This window comes from Piliocolobus tephrosceles, chromosome 12 (genome assembly GCF_002776525.5).
Source record: "Piliocolobus tephrosceles isolate RC106 chromosome 12, ASM277652v3, whole genome shotgun sequence".
NCBI classification, from domain to species: Eukaryota; Metazoa; Chordata; class Mammalia; order Primates; family Cercopithecidae; genus Piliocolobus; species Piliocolobus tephrosceles.
Genome location: NC_045445.1, coordinates 14,716,299 through 14,738,956, shown reverse-complemented (window position 1 = coordinate 14,738,956; position 22,658 = coordinate 14,716,299). Strand labels below are relative to the sequence as shown.

General features: G+C 41.4%; 1 protein-coding gene across 3 annotated transcripts in view; it reads right to left on the bottom strand.

Moving 5' to 3' along the window:
• MCF2 (MCF.2 cell line derived transforming sequence) overlaps positions 1 to 22,658 on the bottom strand; it is a 118,611-nt gene that overhangs the window by 82,773 nt on the left and 13,180 nt on the right. The window contains exon 1 of one of the 3 annotated variants that reach the window (XM_023202556.1): positions 17,456 to 17,669. The exons of the other annotated variants lie outside the window; for them this stretch is intronic. Coding sequence (XP_023058324.1) covers positions 17,456 to 17,576 — 121 coding nt within the window. The 5' untranslated portion in view covers positions 17,577 to 17,669. Of the gene's footprint in view, positions 1 to 17,455; positions 17,670 to 22,658 lie in introns of those variants that run through there. 3 annotated transcript variants of the gene reach the window in all.

The following is a 22,658-nucleotide window of genomic DNA, read 5'->3' as shown; positions in this document are numbered from 1 at the left end:
CAAGAAGAGAAAACCAAACACTGCATGTTCTCACTCATAGGTGGGAACCGAACAATGAGTTCACTTGGACTCGGGAAGGGGAACATCACACACTGGGGCCTATCATGGGGAGGGGGGAGGGGGGAGGGATTGCATTGGGGAGTTATACCTGATATAAATGATGAATTGATGGGTGCTGACGAGTTGATGGGTGCAGCACACCAACATGGCACATGTATACATATGTAACAAACCTGCACGTTATGCACATGTACCCTAAAACTTAAAGTATAATAAAAAAATAAAAAATAAAAAATAAAAAAGTATTGAATATTGGCCCCCACTCTCCTCTGGCTTGTGGAGTTTCTGTCGAGAGATCTGCTATTAGTCTCATGGACTTCCCTTTGTGGGTAACCCGACCTTTCTCTCTGGCTGCCCTTAACATTTTTTCCTTCATGTCAGCCTTGGTGAATCTGACAATTACGTGTCTTGCACTTGCTCTTCTAGAGCATTATCTTTGTGTTGTTCTCTGTATTTCCTTAATTTGAATGTTGGCCTGCCTTGCTAGGTTGGGGAAGTTCTCCTGGATAATATCCTGAAGAGTGTTTTCCAACTTGGTTCTTTCTCCCCGTCACTTTCAGGTACACCAATCAAATGTAGATTTGGTCTTTTCACATAGTCCCATATTTCTTGGAGGCTTTGTTTGTTTCTTTTTACTCTTTTTTGTCTAAACTTCTCTTCTCACTTTGTTTCATTAATTTCATCTTCAATCACTGATACCCTTTCTTCCACTTGATCAAATCAGCTATGGAAGCTTGTTCATGTGTCACATAGTTCTTGTGCCATGGTTTTCAGCTCATCAAGTCACTGTTTATTCTAGTTAGCCACTTGTCTAATCTTTTTTCAAGGTTTTTAACTTCCTTGTTATGGGTTTGAATTTCCTCCTTTAGCTCGGAGAAGTTTGTTATTACTGACTTTCTGAAGCCTACTTCTGTCAGTTCATCCAAATCATTCTCTATCCAGCTTTGTTCCGTTGCTGGCAAGGAGCTGCAATCATTTGGAGGAGAAGAGGCTCTCTGGGTTTTAGAATTTTCAGCTTTTCTGCTCTGGTTTCTCCCCATCTTTGTGGTTTTATCTAACTTTGGTCTTTAATGTTGGTGGCCTACAGATGGGGTTTTGGTGTCAATGTCCTTTTTGTTGATATTGATGCTATTCCTTTCTGTCTGTTAGTTTTCCTTCTACGAGTCAGGTCCCTCAGTAGCAGGTCTGTTGGAGTTTGCTGGAGGTCCACTCCAGACCCTGTTTGCCTGGGTATCACCAGCTGAGGCTGCAGAACAGCAAATATTGCAGAACAGCAAATATTGCTGCCTGATCCTTCCTCTGGAAGCTTCATCCCAGAGGGGCACCTGCCTGTATGAGGTGTCAATAGGCCCCTACTGGGAGGTGTCTCCCAGTTAGGCTACACAGAGGTCAGGGACCCACTTGAGGAGGCAGTCTGTCCGTTCTCTGAGCTCAAACACCATGCTGGGAGAACCACTGCTCTCTTCGGAGCTGTCAGACAGAGCCGTTTAAGTCTGCAGAAGTTTCTGCTGCCTTTTGTTCAGCTATGCCCTGCCCTCAGAGGTGGAGACTACAGAGGCAGCTGGCCTTGCTGAGTGTGGTGGGCTCCGCCCAGTTCAAGCTTTCCTGGCTGCTTTGTTTACCTACTCAAGCCTCAGCAATGGTGGACACCCCTCCCCCTGCCAGGCTGCTGCCTCACAGATCAATCTCAGACTGCTGTGTTAGCAGTAAGCAAGGCTCCGTGGGCTTGGGATCCACGGAGCCAGGTGCAGGATATAATCTCCTGCTGTGCTGTTTGCTAAGACCACTGGAAAAGCACAGTATTTGGGTGGAGTGTCCCTCCAGGTGCCATCTGTCGTGGCTTCCCTTGGCTAGGAAAGGGAAATCCCCCAACTTCTTGAGCTTCCTGGATGAGGTGACACCTCACCCTCCGTGGGCTGCATACACTGTCTCACCAGTCCCAATGAGATGAATCAGGTACCTTGGCTGGAAATGCAGAAATCACCTGTATTCTGTGTCGATCATGCTGGAAGCTGCAGACTGGAGCTGTTCCCATTTGGCCATCTTGGAATGGAAAAATATTATGTTTTGAACAAATAAGCATTTCCTATAGAGGTCATATAGCACATTCTTTATGAGTTCTAACTCCAGAAACAAATTGGATTCAAATCCCAGCTGTACCACTTGGTAGTTATGTGACCTTGGGCAAGCTACTTAAACTCTTTGTCTGTTTCTTTTATTGGAAAAAATGGCAGCACCTATTTCACAGGGTTATTGTAATGAATAAGTTGTTTATATATGCAAAGCACTTACCTAAGTGTATGATAAGTGCTCAATAAATGTCAGTCATTGTTATAAAGAAAAAATGACATTACAGTTTCAAAGGTTTCATGTAAAAGTTAGCATTCGTGCAGTCACAGACAATGTTTGTTACAGAGGGTAGTTAGCCAGACATGAGCAGGGCAGGAGAGGGACACCTTCCCCACCAGGAATGTCAGGCAACCATCAGGTGATGGTCAGGCAGTTATGAAACTGTCTCTCTAAAATAATAATTGGTCACAGCCAGTGCCAAGGAAAGGCCATCTCCTAATAAACAGAAACATCTAAAAGTGGTGATCAGCAGCTCCTGATAAGATCTCAGGAGTTGAGTAAGTGGGCTCATGCATGCACGTTAAGAGGAAAAGTAGTGGAGTTTACCTGGTATTATGACCTTCTAGGACATTTGACTGGTAAGGGAAGAATGCCCTAAGTAAGGATGCATACAATTTCAGTAAACACACTGCGCATGCTCCTCTCCCAAGTGCTAGCAGGCCACTGCACATGTGAACAGCCCACTTCAAGGGAAGAATCTGGGGAGAAGAAACACAAGATCCCAGAAGCATCCCAACATATAAAACCCCAAGACCAAAGGTCAAACCACACACTGATCTCTCAAGTCGCCCACCTGGCCCTCTTCCAAGTGTACTTTCCTTCTTTTCGTTCCTGCTCTAAAGCTTTCTAATACACTTTCACTCCTGCTCTAAAACTTGCCTCAGTCTCTCCTTCTGCCTTATGCCCCTCAGTCGAATTCTTTCTTCTGAGGATGCGAGAACTGAGGTTGCTGCAGACCATACGAATACACCACAGGTAACATGCTGAGTTTATTAGCATTAGAGTTCTGCAAAGATTTTAATTCTGCATCACCTTCCCCAAACAATCACAAAAGGACCCCAGAGCCAGAACACCACTCCTATCTTTTCCCCCTTTAGGCCATCTGTGGATACGGTAATGGGTCATGTTTCCTGATCCATATCTCACATCTTGTGTACAAGAAAAACTCTTACATTAGATATCGTATTTAAATCTAAACATTGAACTTCTAAGTTTGAAAAACATGGAGGAGCTCCCCTTATTGGTCATATGGGTAACTACAAATCCTGAAAAACCTAGTACAAAATACAAAAACATGGTGGGAAAAATAAAATTAAATCCTTTTTGGCCAGGCACGATGGCTCACACCTGTAATCCCAGCACTTTGGGAGGCCAAGGCATGCAGATCACTTGAGGTCAGGAGTTCGAGGGCAGCTGGGCCAACACAGTGAAACCCCATCTCTACTAAAACTATAAAAATCAGCCAGTGTGGTGGCAGGTGCCTGTAGTCCCAGCTGCTGGGTAGGCTGAGGTGGAAGAATCGCTCGAGCCGGGGAGGTCGAGGCTACAGTGAGCTGTGATTGTGCCACTGCACTCCAGCCTGGGTGACAGAGCAAGACCCTGTCTCAAAAAAAAAAAAAAAAAAAAATCTTTTTTAATGCATGGCTGAGCTGGCAGGAAAGACAAGCAAATCCTCAGAAGCCAAAATCATTACTTAGGCAAATATCTTGTGGGAGAAGCCAACAAACAATAGCAATTGCCGCTGGGATATCTAACAATTTCCACCTTTGAGCTAATGGTCATGCATTGATGAGGATTCAAATTTTACACTGTTGGGAATCAGATCAGAGAAAATATAGTATGATATCTGTGTAACCTATGGATAGGATAGAATTTTTAAAGCAAGATGGAAGAAGCACAAAGCATAAAATAAAAAACTGATTAATTATGCTACATTAAAATTTTTCATTTCTTTCCTCAAAATACATGATAAAGAAAGTGATGAGACAGTCCAAAACCTGATTGAAGATAATTTTAACACATGTAAAAACAAAGAATTAGTAATTAATATCAAGGATATATAAAAGATTATAAGTCAATAATAACAAAAAGAGAAACAATCCCATAAATACATGGAAAAAAAACACAAGCAGGCATTTTACGGGAGTGAAAAATAGAATGGCCAATGAATGCTTGAAAAGATACTCCGCTGCATTTGTAAGGTGTGAAATGGAAATTTCAAGGAGAGTAGGATAACCTCTTATACTCATCACTTAAGCAACATTTTTTTAAAAATCTAACACTAACAAGCACTTATATGTGCAACAACATCATTACAGATGTGTTTTGGTTTTGGATTTTGCTCTTATCACAGGTTTACTTTTCATTTTTCACAAAACATCCATTTTGAAGGACCACCTTAAAATTATTTTAGTCATAACTGAAAGAAAACATACCAAGTAGAGTTTTACCTCTCTTGAGTTGAAGGGTAAATATGAATGACTTGACACAAACAATCTAAAATGGAGAAACAAAATCAGTTAGATGTGGCAACAAAGATCAAAGGAACTCTGAGCTCACATTAAAGACATGTATAATGTTAACCCAAGCTTTTAGTGTTTGCCCGAGTGCCTACTATGCATTCAATGTTATTTTGCCACGTGCTTACACAGCACATAATAATGAATAGTGTCCACATCTGGAAAAAAACATGCACAGATCTGGCTGTTCTCAGATGCTCAGACTTTTAAGTGTGTTTTAAAGGAAGGAACCACAGGATTATTTTACCCTCAGCAGCACAAAGTGGAATTCTAAGGAAGATGTGAAATGTAAGGAAGGAATGAGAGGATGGAAGGAAAGAATAGGAATACAAAACAGGAATCCACAATTCCACACAACTTTAACTTTTTTTTCCATGTGTTTTTCAGCCACTCTAATCATTCATGTATTTGTTCTTTCAACAAACCTTTGTTAGGCTCCTATCTTATACCAGGCCCTGTGCAGCACTGGGGATAGATACAGAAACCAGTTAGACACTGGCCTGGATCTCCTGGGGCTCTTCATCTAGAAGCAGGAAGCAGTGAAAGCCCAGAGTGATAAGTGTTACAATAGTATTGAGCCCAGGATACCAAGAACACACAGTGAAAGGACATCCAGCACTCAACTGATAAAATAGATCATGTATTAAAAAAAAAGAAAAAAAAATGGTTTTATACTTAACCTACACCAAGTACCTCCTGGGACACTTTCAGCACATAATATTGAGTCAGGACCTGAAAGTCCTTCCACCTCAGGACTTTCAGGTCCTGACTCAATATTATATTAAGGTTACAATATAACCTTAAGTATATTAATAATAAAGACCTGTTTCCAAGGACGAGAGCAGTACGATAGTGAGCTCCCTCATCTTTTCAGACATGCCTTTTCATAGACCAGACAAGTTTGTATGTGCTGCAAATAAAGGGAAGCTACTCATTTCTGTAATTTTTCTAAGTATCAATATTTACACGTATATGTGTATTCATATAATGCACAGACATGAAAATATTAAGAGTTTAAAATGGAGGGTTTTAAAACTTTAATCTCCATCTTTATTTATATATTTTTTATTATTTTATTATTTATTTTTAGAGACAGGGTCTCACTCTGTCACCCAAGCTGGAGTGCAGTGGTGCAACCATAGCTTCATGCAACCTCAAACTCCTGGGCTCAAGTGATCCTCCCGCCTAAGCCTCCTGAGTAGCTAGGACTACAGGCAAGTGACACCACGTCTGGCTAATTGTGTGGGTATTATTTTTAATTTTTTGTAGAGTGTCATGAAAATTACTGCCTTTGAGAATTAGATTCCTTGGATAATATGCAAAGCACAGTTAAAAAGAAATCTCTTCATCCCACATTTTGAATATTCCAGAGTATTCCTTAACAATAGAAATGTGGGGAAAAGGCATCTGAAAGGGCATTACTTTATTCACCCAAATCATCACCATTCAGTTCCTGCAATGTAAATGAGTAGGGGCATGTTTGAACATGAGCTTAAAGAAACACTAGTCCCTGACCACTATAGCCACAGCCACCACTAAATATTTCTAAACATACTATCTTAGCAATAGGTAAATATTTACATTAACCCCTATTTAATTTTTATTATGACATCAGATCTTTTGAGAGCAGCTATTTAAAGCACAAGCTATAAAAAGAGACAAGATGACCCACTCATATCAGAACTCACAATATCCGTGTAGACATGACTAAATGCCAGATCTCCTACTTCTTGGGTTCATGAAATCTAATTTTGAAATGTACCGCATCTGCAATGGTAAATCCAATTAAAATGACTTACTTTAGTTTGTAATGCATGCAGAAGAACACACAATATCTGTTCATGGTCCTTTGAATATGGTAATGAAGAAAGCAAACCTGACTCTCTTTTGTAAACTGACAAGTGCAAAATTACAAATAAAAACAGGGCCACTGCTTTCTGCTCTATAACGAATCCCATGATCTAGCCTGCAATTGCAAACTCAAAGATGTCCCCAAATAAGCATATTCCTTCTAACTGCCATCAAAGAGTCTCAGAATACATATACCTAATCACACAATTTCAGTTAAAATAGAGAAAATATTATTTAAAATAGCTCTCAACGGTTATTCTTCTCATCACAGTGTATATGCAACAGTTAATGCTTCCACTTAACGATGGTACAAGAGTACAAATGAAGATTTGATGACCAGAGAACTCTTAGTATCCCTGAATGTAAAGACTACTGCTGGCTGATAGCAGCAGCTGATGCTGACCTAGCCAAGGTATTTATGAAAGGGCAGCTCAACCTCTACCACACCCTTCAGCCACAAAGTTATGCAAACTTCATATTCCAGTAGCATCTACAGGGTCTACTATAAGCCCATTAAGACAAAACTGGGCAAATGCTTCATGCTGAAAAGATGCAGTAGCCTCTTTGTGCTCTATGAAAGGGACATTTAAAAATATCCTCACATCATGATTTTATATTATATAATTTACTTTTCCTGTTGTATTATTTTATGTGTATCAAAATTTTCATAATGAAATAATTTTAAACACACACATTCCAATACAAGTCTTAGATCAACATATGGAGTATGATCCCAGCTTGGTAAAATATCTAGATACATGTGGATTTTTTATTGTTGCTCTCATCATTAGAAATAAGTTCCCTGAAGGCAGAGATTTATTTACTTGTTCACCATAATATCCCAACAGTTTCTAGCACGCTGGAGGTGATCAATAAATGTTTGAATTGGCTGGGCGTGGTGGCTCACGCCTGTAATCCCAGCACTTTGGGAGGTCGAGGCGGGCAGATCACGAGGTCAGGAGATCAAGACCATCCTGGCTAACACGGTGAAACCCCGTCTCTGCTAAAAATACAAAAAATTAGCCGGGCGTGGTGGCAGGCGCATGTAGTCCCAGCTACTCGGGAGGCTGAGACAGGAGAATGGCATGAATCCGGGAGGTGGAGCTTGCAGTGAGCCGAGATCAGGCCACTGCACTCCAGCCTGGGCGATGAGTAAGACTCCATCTCAAAAAATAAATAAATAAATGTTTGAATTGAATTGATATATCTATATTCATAGAAAACCTCCTATGTCCCCACACACAAACTATTAGCAGTGTTTACCTCCAGGGAGCAGGACTGGGCTAGGCACATGGATGACTTTCATTTATTAGTTTATGGGCATTTGTGTTGTTTAGATATTTTACGAAGATCACATATAAATAATTTAATTATAAGAATAGAAGATGAGGAAATAAAAGATACTTCCCTACCAAAAACAGAAAACAAAAACAGGAAAAAGAAGACTCAAAGGCACTGGGAAATGACGGGAGTAAGAAGGGAGAAATAAGGAGAAGAACCGAGAAAAGAAAGGGATGAAAGAGAGAGGGCAGGAAAAATGCATGAGACAAAATGAGAAACAGCTGGCGGGAAGTGACAGTGAGAAGATCTCCACCCACGGGCTTAGTGTCCCAGGTCGCTGCCCCTTGACTGTATCTCTTGCAGGTGTTTAATTAAGAGCATGTCTGTGGAAACCTTTTCCTTCAGCCTTTCTTCAGATTAAAAACAGCTCAGTAGAGATGGCAGGTTTTCCTTGTACAGCAGCAGGAGCTGACATTGTCTTGGGAACTTCCCTAATAATCGCAGCTGAATGAATTTATTATTCAGAAATCCAAAACCTGTAGGTAAATTTTGAGAGGAACCAAATCAGTCTGTAAAGATGAACTACATACATGGTGATTTACAATATGTAAAAATGGAAATAAGTAAATATTTTTCCTGCTTAGAGCATCAGCAAATCCATAGTAGATCTGGTCCCAGTCCAGTTATTGAGCCACTGCAATCTATTTTCCTAAAAAATATCTCCTGCCACAGGGAGGATAACTACACACTTGATTGACAAATCATCTTGTCCAGCATGAAAAAGCCTCTGCCGATTCCTGGTGAGTGTGGTATCCAAACACACGCCTCTCATTTCTTCTGTTAGCCCACCCCAGTCCTACACAGACTTGCCTGCCAAATGCTGAATCACAAACAAAAAGGCAATTGAGTCAGTGATGATGTTGTTGTTTTCATTTGTATTATTGTTTTCCCTTCGGAGAGATCAAGTTGATACCTTCTTGCCTCTTAAGACTTCAGCACAGTGTCTAGAACAATTCTCATACTAGAAATGAATATGCTGCAAACTTTCTCTTTTTTTTTTTTTTGAGATGGGGTCTCACTCTGTCACCCATGCTGGAGTGCAGTGGCGCGATCACAGCTCACTGCAGTCTTGACATCCTGGGCTCAAGTGATCCTCCCACTTCAGCTTCCGGAGTACCTGGGACTACAGGAGTGTGCCACCATGCTCAGCTAATTTTTTAAAATATACTTTGTAGATATGAGGTCTCACTATGTTGCCCAGGCTGGTCTCAAAATCTTGGGCTCAAGCAATCCTCCCACCTAGGCCTCCAAAAGTGCTGGGATTACAGGCGAGAGCCACCGCGCCCGGCCACAAACTTTGTAAATTCATGACAAACTAAAGATGATAACTATCCAATGTGAGCATTGAAGGGAAGAATGCCAATATCCGTTATAGTAAATAATTTCAAATTTTTTAAATGTGAATGGTCCATAGTTTGGGAAACCTCAATTTGTGCCCCTATAAAAATGAGGTTAAGGTACTTCCTAAATTGATCTACAGATTCAGTGCCATCCCTAGCAACATCCCAGATGGCTTTTTGCACAGAAATTTTCAAACTAGTCTTAAAATTCATATGGATACGCAAGGGGCCTGGAATAGCCAAAGCAATCTTGAAACAGAAAAACAAATTTGGCAAGTTTATATTTCCTGATTTCAAAATTAGTACAAAGCTACAGTAATAAAGATAGGTAATATGATAGACTTACAGATACATCAGTGGGAAATAATTGAAAGTCCAGAAATAGATCTTTATACTGAAGGTCAATTTATTTTCAGCCAGGACACCAAGACATTTCGATGGGGAAAGGATATTATTTTTAATAAATGATGTTGGGAAACCTGAATGTGCACATACAAAAGAATGAAACTGAATCTTTGCTGCACACTATACACAAAAATCAACTCAAAATGGATCAAAGATCTAAGTATAAGAAGTAAAATTATAAAACTCTTAGACAAACACATGGTTGTAATTTATTATGACCTTGGATTAGGCAATGTTTTCTTATATTTGACATCCAGAGTATAAGCAATAAAAGAAAAAAATAGACACATTCGACCTTCTCAAAGTTAAAAATATTTGCGCTTCCAGGAAACCTTGAAGTAAGTAAAAAGACAACCCACAGAGTGGGAGAAAATATTTGCGAATTAAATATCTGATAAAGATCTCCAATCCAGAGTATATATAGAACTCTTACAATTCAACAGTAATAGAGGAAAAGCTCAATCTTAAATCAGACAAAGAATCCGTGTAGACATTTATCCAAAGAAGATATATAAATGGCCAATAAGCACATGAAAAGGTGCTCAACATCACTAGTCATTCAGGAAATGCAAATCAAAACTACAATAAGAAACTATTTCACACCCACTAGGATGGCTGGGAAATAAAGAGAGATTAACAAGTACTAGCAAGAATGTAGAGAAATTATAATCCTCATATGTTGATGGTGGGAGTGTAAAAGGGTGCAGCTGCTTTGAAAAACAGTCTGGGATTTCCTCGATGATGAAACATACAGTTACTCTAGGACTTAGCAATTTCCACACCTAGATACATACCACAGGGAAATGAAAATATATGTCCACATAAAAAGTTGTATAAGTATGTTCATAACAACATTATTCACAATAATCAAAAGGTGGAAACCACACAAATGCCTATCATTTTTACTGGATAATTAAAATGTGGCATATCTACTCACTGCAATAAGATTCAGCCATTTTAAGAATGATATAATAAAAAATAATAATAAAAATGATATAATGACACATGCTGCAACATGAATGGACATTGAAAACATTATGCTCAGCGAAAGACGCCAGTCACAAGAGATCACATATTGTATGATTCTATGTATATGAAATGTCCAGAATAGGCACATCTATAGAAATAGAAAGTAGACTAGTGAATGCCAGGGGCTAAGGAGAAAGCTGGTTGGGAGAAAATGGAGAGTGACTGCTAATGAGCATGGAGTTTCTTTTTGGGGTGATGGGAATATTTTAAACCTAGATTGTGGTAAAGGTTGCACAACTCTGTGATTATACTAAAAACCATTGAATTGCATACTTTAAGTGGGTTAATTGTATGTGAATTATAACTCTACAACAGCTATTTTTAAAAATATGCTTTCATATATGACGAACACATAGCCAAGATCATACTGAATGAGGAAAAGTTGACATTACCCTTAAGAACTAGAACAAGACAAGGATGTCCACTCTTACCACTCCTATTCAACATAGTACTAGAAACCTAGCCAAAACAATAAAACAAGACAAAGAAATAGAAGGCATTTAAATTGGAAAAGAGGAAGTCAAATTATCTCTGTTTGCTGATGACATGATCATACACCTAGAAAACCCCAAAGACTCCTCCAAAATGGACTCCTCCCTAACTCATTTTATGAGGCTAGCATCATCCTTACACCAAAACCTAACAGAGACACAATTTTAAAACTTCAGGCCTTATATTCTTGATAAACATAGACGCAAAAATACTCAACAAAATGCTAGCAAACAGAATCCAGCAGTACATGAAAAAGCTAATCCACCATGATGAAGTAGGCTTTATCCCTGGGATGCAAGGTTGGTTCAAGATATGCAAATCAATGAATGTGATCATCACATAAGTGGAACTGAAAACAAAAACCACATGATTATCTCAATAGGTGCAGAAAAGGCTTTTGATAAAATTCAACACCCCTTCATGTTAAAAAAAACAAAAAACAAACAAACAAAAAATAAGCTAGGAATTGACGGAACATACCTCAAAATAGTAAGAGCCATCTATGACAAACCCACAGCCAACATCATACTGAATGGACAAAAGTTGGAAGTACTCCTCCTGAAAACTGGCACAAGACAAAGATGTCCTTTCACCACTCTTATTCAGGATAGTATTGGAAGTCCTGGCCAGAGCAATCAGACAAGAAAAAAAAAATAAAGGACATCCAAATAGGAAGAGAGGAAGTCAAATTATCCCTGTTTGCAGATGACATGATTCTATACTAAAAATACAAAAATTAGCTGGGTGTGGTGGTGCACACCTATAATCCCAGCTACTTGGGAGGCTGAGGTGAGAGAACCATTTGAGCCTGGGAGGCAGAAGTTGCAGTGAGCTGAGATTGCACCACTGCACTCCAGCTTGGGTGATACAGTGAGACTCTGCCTCGAAAACAAAAAAAGGTAACAAGTCTCAACCAACCAAACTTCTGATACTCATAATTTTTCCCCATAAACCCACTGCTCCTGCAGGCATCTCCATCTCCACTGATGAAAATTTCTGCCATCCACTTGCTAAGGCCAAAAATGTTAGCATCATCCTTAACTCCTCTTTCTCTCATACTCCATATCCAAACCATCAGCAAATCCTTCTGACTCTATCTTCAAAATGTATGCAGAATCTATTTGATCACTGCTTACCACCTCCACAATTACTTCTCTGGTTCAAGTTGCCATCATTAATCCTAATAGCCTGTTAATTGGTTTCACTGCTTCCATCTTTGTCCGACCTTAATCCTATTCTCTACACAGCATCCAGAGGGATCCTGTTAACACAGAAGTGACCCCTTTGCTCAAAACCTTCCAATGGCTCATCATCTGACTCAGGGTAAAAGCCTAAATTCTTACCAAGCCCTAGGTGATCCAGACTTTATTACATCTATGGCTTCATCTCATGTGGGCACACATGCGTGTGTGCACATGCACACACACATGCGCACACACACACACATACACACACACACACATATGCAAACACTCACTCTGCTTCAGCCATACCAGTCTCTTTCTTGTTCCTTGAACTTGTCAGCACGCTTTTGTCTCAAGGCCTTTCCACTGACTGCCCCCTCTTCTCGAAACACTCTCCCCCAGTTATCGCTGGTAGTTCACTTCCCACCTCCTTCAGGATTTAGCTCAATGGCATCTTCCCAGTGCTGAAAGTAACAAGAAGCCTCTCAGATTCTTACATCCGCCATAAACATACAATGAGGGGAAGTTTGGGTGAAAAAATAAATGGAACTGCTGTGACACTGGCCTCTGGCCAGGAACGAACTGTCTCTGGAACAAGACCTTGAAGCAATAGAAAGAGGCACTGGCCTTGTCAGCCATCAGATAGAAGGCATCTCTCCTCATGGGACTGGCCTCTGCTTCTGCCCTAGAGCAGGTAAGGTGCAAGTTGTTTATTGAGCCTTCAGAGGGTGCTTGCTTAAGAAGATACTGAGCAGAGACAGGGACACTTGCTTTCAAACCTGGAGGCAAATTTTAAGAATGAGGCGCCTTCTGGTGCCAAGCACACGCATGTCTGAGAAATGCAGTGGATAAAACGCATGTGGATTTGCTGATAGATTCTGAACACACTTGTTTGTTTTACAAGGAAGTAAAATATTACAATTTCACATGTTTATAATACCTCAATTAGCAGGAGAACATAGATTTTCCTGAGAACTTATTTAACTGCATCACAGTTAACCAAACCAAAACACGCAAAAGAACTAGAAAGAAAAGAAAAAGATGTTTTGCAATTGGAATAGATATCGCAGAGTCCATGTACTAAAGCTCATGTACATTAGTTGAAGTAGACTCCCCACAGGCCTACCCATGGTCTATTACACTTTTCACACAGTTTGAACAAGTGTGATTATCTTGTTCCCTAGTTCATAATACTCAGAAAGGGCAATGGAGGAGGGGGCATGGAGAATTAGGCAATAACAACTGGCTAGTAGAAACAGTTAAATCACAGCAGCAAAAAATATCAGCTAACAGAGAGGAAATCTATGGAAAAGTTAGGAGGGAAGAGTCAGGCATTGAAAATTAAAAAGCAGAACAATCTGTGCCCATTTAGTATAGGGACAAATAGCCCTCCACAGTTTAGGAGCCCCAAGGCAGCACTGAATACAGCATATTGAAAGAACTAATGCAATTATAAGGACAATCTTAACCCATCAAAAAAGGATGCAATTATTTCCAGGTTCAGGGATCAGGAAGGTAAACAGTACTTCTGAAAAGCTTCTCATCCAAAATGGATACATATTTTAAGGGGAAAAAGTCAGGCACTAAAAGTGTTGAACCTCAGTTACCCAGAAAAATCAGTTACGTGGAACACTCACAGTATAGTGTGGCCTAATAGATGACCCGTCATGGTTGAAATACATCTTCCTACCATACTGGAATGCACATTGAATAAATTCTGTTGTGATTTACATATCTCCCTGAGCTATAAACTCTGATGAGTAAAATTTGCGGTGAACAGGTTTTCACAACTACTTATGCAAGTTATCTGAGGTTACATTAGATCAGTATAGCTTACATTCTTTCCTCCTGTGATGAATACGAGACGTGTCTTTTTTTTCATTTTTTTTTCATCATCAGGTAAAGAAATGTGTGAGGGAAAATATAAAGAACAAGTTTGAAAGGTAATTTTATAATAAATGTGTGCCTACTTCTGTACTAGACTTGCTGAGTTATCAATATAGCCCGTGGAGAAGTAGATTTAAGGAAAGAACTTCAGTGTCAGGAGTCGTTTAATGAACCATATCGATGAGAGTAAGAAATAACATTTACTTCTTCCCAGCTGCAGACCCGTTGGTCAGCTCTACCTGAATGTTCCACAGAAACCACGTACCCAAAATTGAAAATCAAACTACCTTTCCTCTTCTATTCCCTGTGTTAATGATATCTCTTTCCAGTCACCCTAACCAGAAACCTGAAATTAACCTAGTCTCCTCCCTGTCCCTCAAACACCACAACTAGTCACCAAGTCAAATCAATTCTACCCTCTCAATTCCTCTCAGACTTCTCCCCTTCTCCCCATCCCCAGAAGTGACAGTCCAAGCCTCTATTCACTCAGAGCCAGCTTACTTCAACTGTGTTCTAACTAGTCACTTTATCTCCAGTCTTCTTCCTCTCCACTGCATAAGCCACACACTGAATCCTCCACACAACTTGAGTGATCTTTGTGAAAGCAAAAGGTTCTAACATTCACAGCTTCTGCTGACCACTGTGCATACTGTGCACTGTACAGCCCTAGTAAGCGCATCATGACACAGGCCATGGTGTGGTCTGTGTCTGTGGAGGCACTAGGGCTTTTGCAGTGCACAACCTGTACGATATGCAGCAACTTTCTCTATTGCCCTGCTTACAACACTCCAATGGCTTCCGATTGCTCTGGAAATAAAGTAGAACCATTCAACATGCCTTTTGAACCCCCTGCCTACCTCTCCAAATTTCTCTCTCTCCTTTACCCCCCATATTTTACACTCCAGTCATTTAAAAGGTATTTACAATTCCCCAGACCTACTCTGCTCTCCTCTCTCTGCTTGTCTTTGCACATCTTATTTCCTTGCCTAGAATACCATTAACGCCACCTATCCCTACCACGTTCAATCGCCACCCGCTGTCCAGCTGGATATTTGTGTGCGTCTCTCAAGATTCAACTCATGCATCACTCTCTCCATCAAGTCTTCCCCTAACTCCCTAAGGGAAGCCAATCATTTCCTCTTCTGGCTGCCCCAAGGAAGATTCTGCACACACATATGTCATTAGCTTATTACACTGTAGCATAATTTCCGGGCCTCAGTAATCCATAAATGGTCATTTTTGACGTGATTGTTCAGAAAGTTATTTACCACAGTGAAAAACTTTGTAAACATATTTTAATATACAAATAGCTTCGAAGTATATGAAATCCATTTACATTCAAAATGGTTGTATTACAGTGTGTACTCTAATCGCATGGCTACAAATCCCTTCCAGTGCAAATGCCGAAAAGGTACAAAAGTACTGCAGGCCCAGGTAAAAACACAGCACAGCAACTGGTGTCCTTTAGGTGTTATGGCAATTGTAATGCCACAGGAATGGGGGCCTGTCAACATGTAGGAGCCTTCAAAAGTGTGAACAGATGAAACATCACACAACTCTAGAAATAAGAGAAATCACTAGCAGTAAAAATGTCAACTTACATTTCATAGCATAACTAATTTCACTTTTGTGATTAAGCATGCATCCCTCCAAAGGAGTTTTGTTGTTGTTGTTGTTGTTTTGTTTTTGTTTTTTTCAGCTCCCAGGACGATGCAGAAGGTAAATGAGAACAAAACGCAAAGTACTTTCCACTGTACTGCACAGAATGTTTCAGCAAGATTTTTTTGTAGTCTCCAAAAATTATTTAAATTGCTCTTAAGACCTGAACTCGTTTGTGCCCCATCACCACATTCCCCTTAATGATTTATTACATATAGAAAATAATATTGACCAGCTCAAAACAAAACAAGCAAGACCAAAGAGTTCTGCTTGATGAAGATGCATAGACCACAGCCTTGAATTAATTTCCTCTGGTCTACCTGAAGACGTTTGCATGGTCTCCTTTAGATCTGTGGATAGCACTGAATAAGGAGGTATATTTGGAATATGTGTTGTGGCTATCTGATTTGTGGGAAATTGCCACCAAGTCTATTTTTTTGAATACCAAAACTTCCACTGCAAGGCCTAGAACCTAGTAAGTCAAAACTACCTTGGGCGCACAGGAAGGCGCGCACATCAATTGCAGCACCTTGCAGACTCCTCTGAAAAGCTCTGGCTGAACTTCAGGTCCCAGAGTTGCACTTTGTTCTGAGGCTGCCCCCGTGCCCCAGTCAGAATGGCCCCATAGGAACGCAGTCCCACAGCCTGCAGCATCCTCCCTGTCGCATCAACCCCAAAGCTGGGCACCTTCGGCTTGCTAAATCTGAGTGTATCACTACTGGCAAGTGACCAAGTCCATGTTACCCCACTCACTGCCCTTAATCAAACCATGGCAGTGGCCGTAAAGACTTTGTGAATTACTTGACTTTGCTTTTGTTTGTCCTTCCAGAGAAACAAGAGCTTCTGCCTTTGTAGGGAAGCAAGAAGCTCATGGACCAAGATGAAAAGATGAGCTTTTCTGGGTGCAAAGCCCAAGTCAGTGGCAGCAGCTGTTTCCCTACAACTACTCCCCCAGCTGTCCTGCCACGGCCAGCTGCTGGTTTCAGAACCCAGAACCCGAGTGCCTTTTTGACTTGGTTTCCTCCACATGCGTTATGGGAAAAACAAAAACAAAAAACATTGCTTTTTCAACTTCAGGGAATATGACAAGGGAAGTGCACTCCTCAAGGAGGTTGGGTTCCGCTGTGTGAGATGCAGTGTTGGAAGATACATTCTATTCCCACTTCTCCGGGGACGCATCAAAGTCGGTGAGAAGGGGATAGAAGACCAGAACCAGCAATGGCAGAGACATTCTCATACCGCTTCCTGCACTTTCCCACAGTCCTCCTGCAGTGTCCGAGTTGAGACCAGAGCTGTACGCCCGCAGCGCGGCAGCTGGCCAGAGGAACAGAGAACGGATGACCCAGCGAGTTCGTGACTGGGAGCGCCACTGCAGCAGGAAAGTGTGTGTGCGCACGGTGGGCAGAGGGCGGTGTGTGGACTGGAAAACAAAGTGCGCGCGGGGAGGGGTGTGGACTGGAAAATAAAGAAAAGCCGGGCGGGATGGGGAGGCAGCAGGTGAGAAGAAGGTCAAGCGAGCCAGAGGCCGCCAGGGAGGAGATGAGAGGATGGGACTTACCTGCCACGAAGACTGCTTGCAGGAGGCAGAGATAGTTCCTCCCGTACTTCTCGGCAATCCTCACGCGCTGCAGGGCCATGGCCATGTCCACCTGCAGAGGGATCGCCTGGGCTATCGGCATGAAAGTGCAGCCGTCTGGGTTCTGGGGCAGGCCTGCGATCCTGCCGCAGGACACTGGGGTCCACCGCGCCGCCGAAGCGGCAGCTTGGGGTATGTGCCTGGCCGCCCGCCTCGGCGAACCCAGGTGGGGCTGGGCCCCTGCCGCTGCCATCCTCACGCTGGAGTCCCGGGCAGGGCCGCTACTCCAGCCAGCAGCTGCCCAGCTCTGACCCGGGCGCCGCTGCTGCTCGCTCAGGCACTGCCGGAGGGGTACAGCCCCTGACCCGGCTCAGCCCAGCCGCGCCGCAGCCGCCAGTCCTCCGGAGACCCCCTAGTAGGGACAGAGGCACAGGGGCCTGAGAGCTCCGCGCGGGCAGAGTCCGGGAACTTGTTAGGAGTTTGGGGCTCCGACGGAGCGCTCTGGCCACCGCCGCTGCGAGGGCAACTCTCCCTGGGTGCGCACACCCACGCCCCCGCTTAGCCACCGGTGAATGAAAGGAGGCGGGGGCTGTGGAGGAGGGACGCAAGGAGCCAAAAGGGAGAATTTCTGCAGAGATGCCCATTTTCGAGGGACGAAAGGCCAGCCTAGGTTAGCACCTGTGGTGGGAGAGATAGCCCAGCCTCGCACTCTCATGGCAACTCATGCAAGTCTTGGCGGTTCCTTAGCATCCTGGCCAGTATCCACCTGGGCAAAGACGGCGCAAGGGAGTTACACTGTGTGAGCACATGCAGGCCGCCCAGTCAGTGCTGCTGTCTTTGCCCCAAGAGGATACGAGCCCTGAATAGTCTGAAAGGCCCTCTGCTGAAGCCGAAATATGTCCTCCGAGGATGCAAACACAGAGACATACTCTGATCTCCGTCTTTGGATATGCCAAGTGCCACGCCCTTCAGTCCCAAATGCCAAGCCCCCGTATAGACACTTGAGCTGCCATCTGCCATGGGCATGAGAGACTTGACACGCTTTAGAGAGGACACGAGAACATGGAAAGGCAAGAGGAGGCACCCCGTTTAAGAAGCCAAATGGAAAACGAAAGGAGCTAGAGCTCCTTCCTTGCCCTGAACCCAAAGCCCTCAGGGACTGGGCTAAGGGAAGATGGAGCTCCGCAGTGCCTGGAAGGAAAGGGGTACGCAGGGCCTGAGGGAGCCCTGCTTGTGAAGCAGTAGCCGGCTGAGGAGAGGCCTGGGGTGTTAGCATTTTAAAAAAATGTGTGTCTGAAGCCCAGCTAATGCCATAGGGATTCGCCCCAATTTTGCTCTAATACTTAGAAGTCCTGATGGGAATTGCAAATGCCACATGTCACTTTTTTTCTTTAATACTTATCCTTTTCAAAATTTTCTGGCGGGAGAGTGGACTCATATTATACAGGCCAATCATTCCAAGTAGATCTCTTATGAGCAATCACCAATTTATACCCGAGGAAAGTGGGGGTAGGCAAGTGCAAAAGGCAGAGTGAGTAGGGGAGGAACACACACACACGTCCCCGCTACAAGCACACACCTCTTCCCCTAGCCTTGCTTTTTCAACTTCTGGGAGTTGATTTATATATTTTTATCTGAATGTGTAAGCTATTTGAATGTGTTAAGTCAACCAGGCAGAGCGTTTGCCAGCCTCTCTCTTGAATGTGTGCAGAGGGTAGAGGAGCAACCAGTTAAAATTTCCGCACCACTGTGGATAGGATGACATTAAGAATTCTACTAATGTGGCAGTTGTTGTAAAATAAGTTAAAAATAAATAAGACACAAATGAGGGGTAGTCTATAAAAGTTCTAAATAACAACCTAGGAAGACATTTTTAAAATCTAACAATGGGAAAGACTTTCCATAGCATAATTTAAAAATATGAGATTGATCTGCATATGGACAGATGCCCTGCTATGTTGTCAAGTGTAAAAAAGTAAGATGCAAAACAATATTTATTGTTTGATCCCTTATTTTAAACACTATACGTATGTATGGGGATAGAAAATGATTGGGAAGGATACAAACTGCTAACAGTGTTGATCTCTGTAAAGTGAAATTGGAAAGCACTTGGTTATAGGAGAAATCTCATGTTTTTTGCTTAATAAGTATGTTAAACTTTTTACAGTGAGCAACTGTTATTTTTGTAACTCCTTTTTTTAAAAAGAAGGAAATAAATGGAAAAATAACTTTAGGTTTAGAAAGCTATTAGAAACTTAACAAGGTAAAAGAATGTTTTCTACATATGTAAAAAATGTAAAAATCTAAAAGGAAAAATTTTAAACTTCTGTATGATTAAAAACATAAACAAAAGTCAAATCACAAATGGGAGGTTATTTACAAAGAAATAAGGTAACCAAAAAAATAATATCCTTCAAGGGATCCAGAATAGCCAAAACAATCTTGAAACAAACAAAACAACAAAAAAAAGAAAACAAAGAGGACTCACACTTCCTGATTTAAAACCTTACTACAAAGCTGCAATAAACAAAACAGTGTGATACTAATATAATGATAGACTTATAGATCAATAGAATAGAACTGCGAATCCAGAGAAAACCCTTGCATCTAAGGTAAATTATTTGTGACCATGGTGCCAAGACAATTCAATGGAGAAAGAATAGTCTCTTCAACAAATTGTGAACCTTAAAATGTACATACCCTTTAACTTGAGGATCTCTCCTACAGAAATAATTAGAGATTTTTGACAAAAGTTTATATGCAAAGCATTATTAATTATAGCCCCAAACTGTAAACAACCCACACATCAAACAATAGCAGGATAATAAATTATGATACACCCATAAATGGATATCCATAAATCCACTATCCATAATGGATTTTATGGATTTTTTATCTGTAAGTGCATAAAATGGATTGTTAAGCATATCAATTATTAAAAATGGCATTCCTTGTAGTGATGGAACTGCTCTGTATCTTGATTCTATCAATGCCAATATTCTGCTTGTGATATTGTACTATGGCTTTGCAAATGTTACCACTGGGGGAAACTTGGTAAATGGGATACAGGATCTCTCTGTATTATTTCTTTTTTTTTTCTTGAGATGGAGTCTTGCTCTGTCATCCAGGCTAGAGTGCAGTGGCACGATCTCGGCTCACTGCAACCTCTGCCTCCTGGGTTCAAGCAATTCTGATGCCTCAGCCTCCTGAGTAGCTGGGATTACAGGTGCACGCCACCACACCGGCTAATTTTTGTATTTTTAGTAGAGATGGGGTTTTGTCATGTTGGCCAAGCTGGTCTCGAACTCCTGACCTAAGGTGATTCGCCCACCGTGGCCTCCCAAACTGCTGGGATTACAAGTGTGAGCCATCACGCCCAGCCTCTGTGTATTATTTCTTACAGCTGCTTATGAATCTAGAATTATCTTAAAAAGTCTAATTTTTAAAATGAAATTATTGAAGGATTTTTAAGAACATGAGAAAATGATCATGACCTTATGTTGATTGACTTATCTGCATGCAAGATGAATATGCAGTATAATTTCAACTACGTGCCATCTATAAGCATTGAAAGAATGCTGGAAAAAACATTGAGTGGATGGATAGATGATAGCCAAATATGAGAGAGGGAGAGAAAGCCAAAGCTCACATGAGTTCCTTCTGTGTCATCCATAAAATCATTAATTATGCAGTCATTGAAAATAATTACCTCTTCTCTGAAGCTTTGCTAGACTCCCTGAACCAAACACCTTCTTTCATGCCCGTTCATCCTACCTTTCTCAAGCTGATTCTTATCATGTGTTGCAATTGTTTGTAGGTCTATCATTCAGAAATACTGAGGCCCTTGATGCCAGGAGAAATGTTTTATTAGGCACTGTCTTCCAGGGCTTGGCATATAGTAGGCCCTCAAAATGTGGGTTACCTGAATGGGTGAATAAAGTGACAATGAGTGAACATCAGTCTTAATTTTACTGCTGACCCTTATTGGAAAGAACACTAATCAGGGTTTTTCAGGTCTGAAGAAAAAGACGCATAGCTGTAACTCAGTCTTTACTTCGCATAACACATTCAGATTCATCTACATTACTTTATAATGCAGTCTTTGGGGCCTTACAATGTAACTAACTCTTTTGGAAATAAGGCCCTTTGGTATTATTTCATTAATGCCCTTGGATGAAGTCTAAGGATAAACCAGCCTTATACCAAATTTCTCTCTCTAATGTGATGTAGTAAGGTGTTACACCATTTGCCTAAATCTTACCCCTCCTGAGTAGGACACAGGGAATTCGAGTAACAGGGAATACCCTTTCTTCCTTCCTTCCTTCCTTCCTTCCTTCCTTCCTTCCTTCCTTCTTTCCTTCCTTCCTTCCTTTTCTTCCTTTTCTTTCTTTCTTTCCTTTCTTTCTTTTTCTTTTCTTTCTTTCTTTTTCTTTTCTTTCTTTTCTCCTTCCTTCCTTTCTTTTCTTTCTTTTCTTTCTTTCCTTTTCTTTTTCCTTCCTTCCTTCCTTCCTTCCTTCCTTCCTTCCTTCCTTCCTTCCTTCCTTCCTTCTCTTCTCTTCTCTTCTTTTCTTTTTGTTTGAGACAGTCTTTTATTTTTGTTTAAGACAGAGTCTGGAGTACTGGAGTGCAGTGGCTCAATCTCAGCTCACTGCAGCCTCCACCACCTGGGCTCAAGCAATCCTCATGCCTCAGCCTCCCAAGTAGGTGAGATTACAGTTGCACGCCACCATGCCTGGCTAATTTTTCTATTTTGTTTTTAGTAGAGATGGAGTTTCGCCATGTTGGCCAGGCTAGTCTCAAACTCCTGTCCTCAAGTAATCTGCCCACCTTGGCCTGGAATATTATTTCATTATAGTAAATTAGGCATAGGTTTTGACAAACCAGAACGTCTGAAATGCTGAAAATGGAAGTAGGCAATAAAATTAAAAATATCCTTACTACCTTTGATTTTGAGAGGTTCTACAGAATTCAGGAAGTCTATTGACATGTGAGGGGGTTACCAAATGAAAACTCCTCATTTGTAGAATAAAGATAATAGGAACTTCACAATTTATATAAATTACTTATGATTATATAAAGGACTGTATCAAGTTTCACACATTAGGTTCTTTGCCATGTATGCAGGGGACATTGGTAGTTTTTGCCTGCCTAGTTGGCATCTATGTACTTCAACATTCCTATGGAG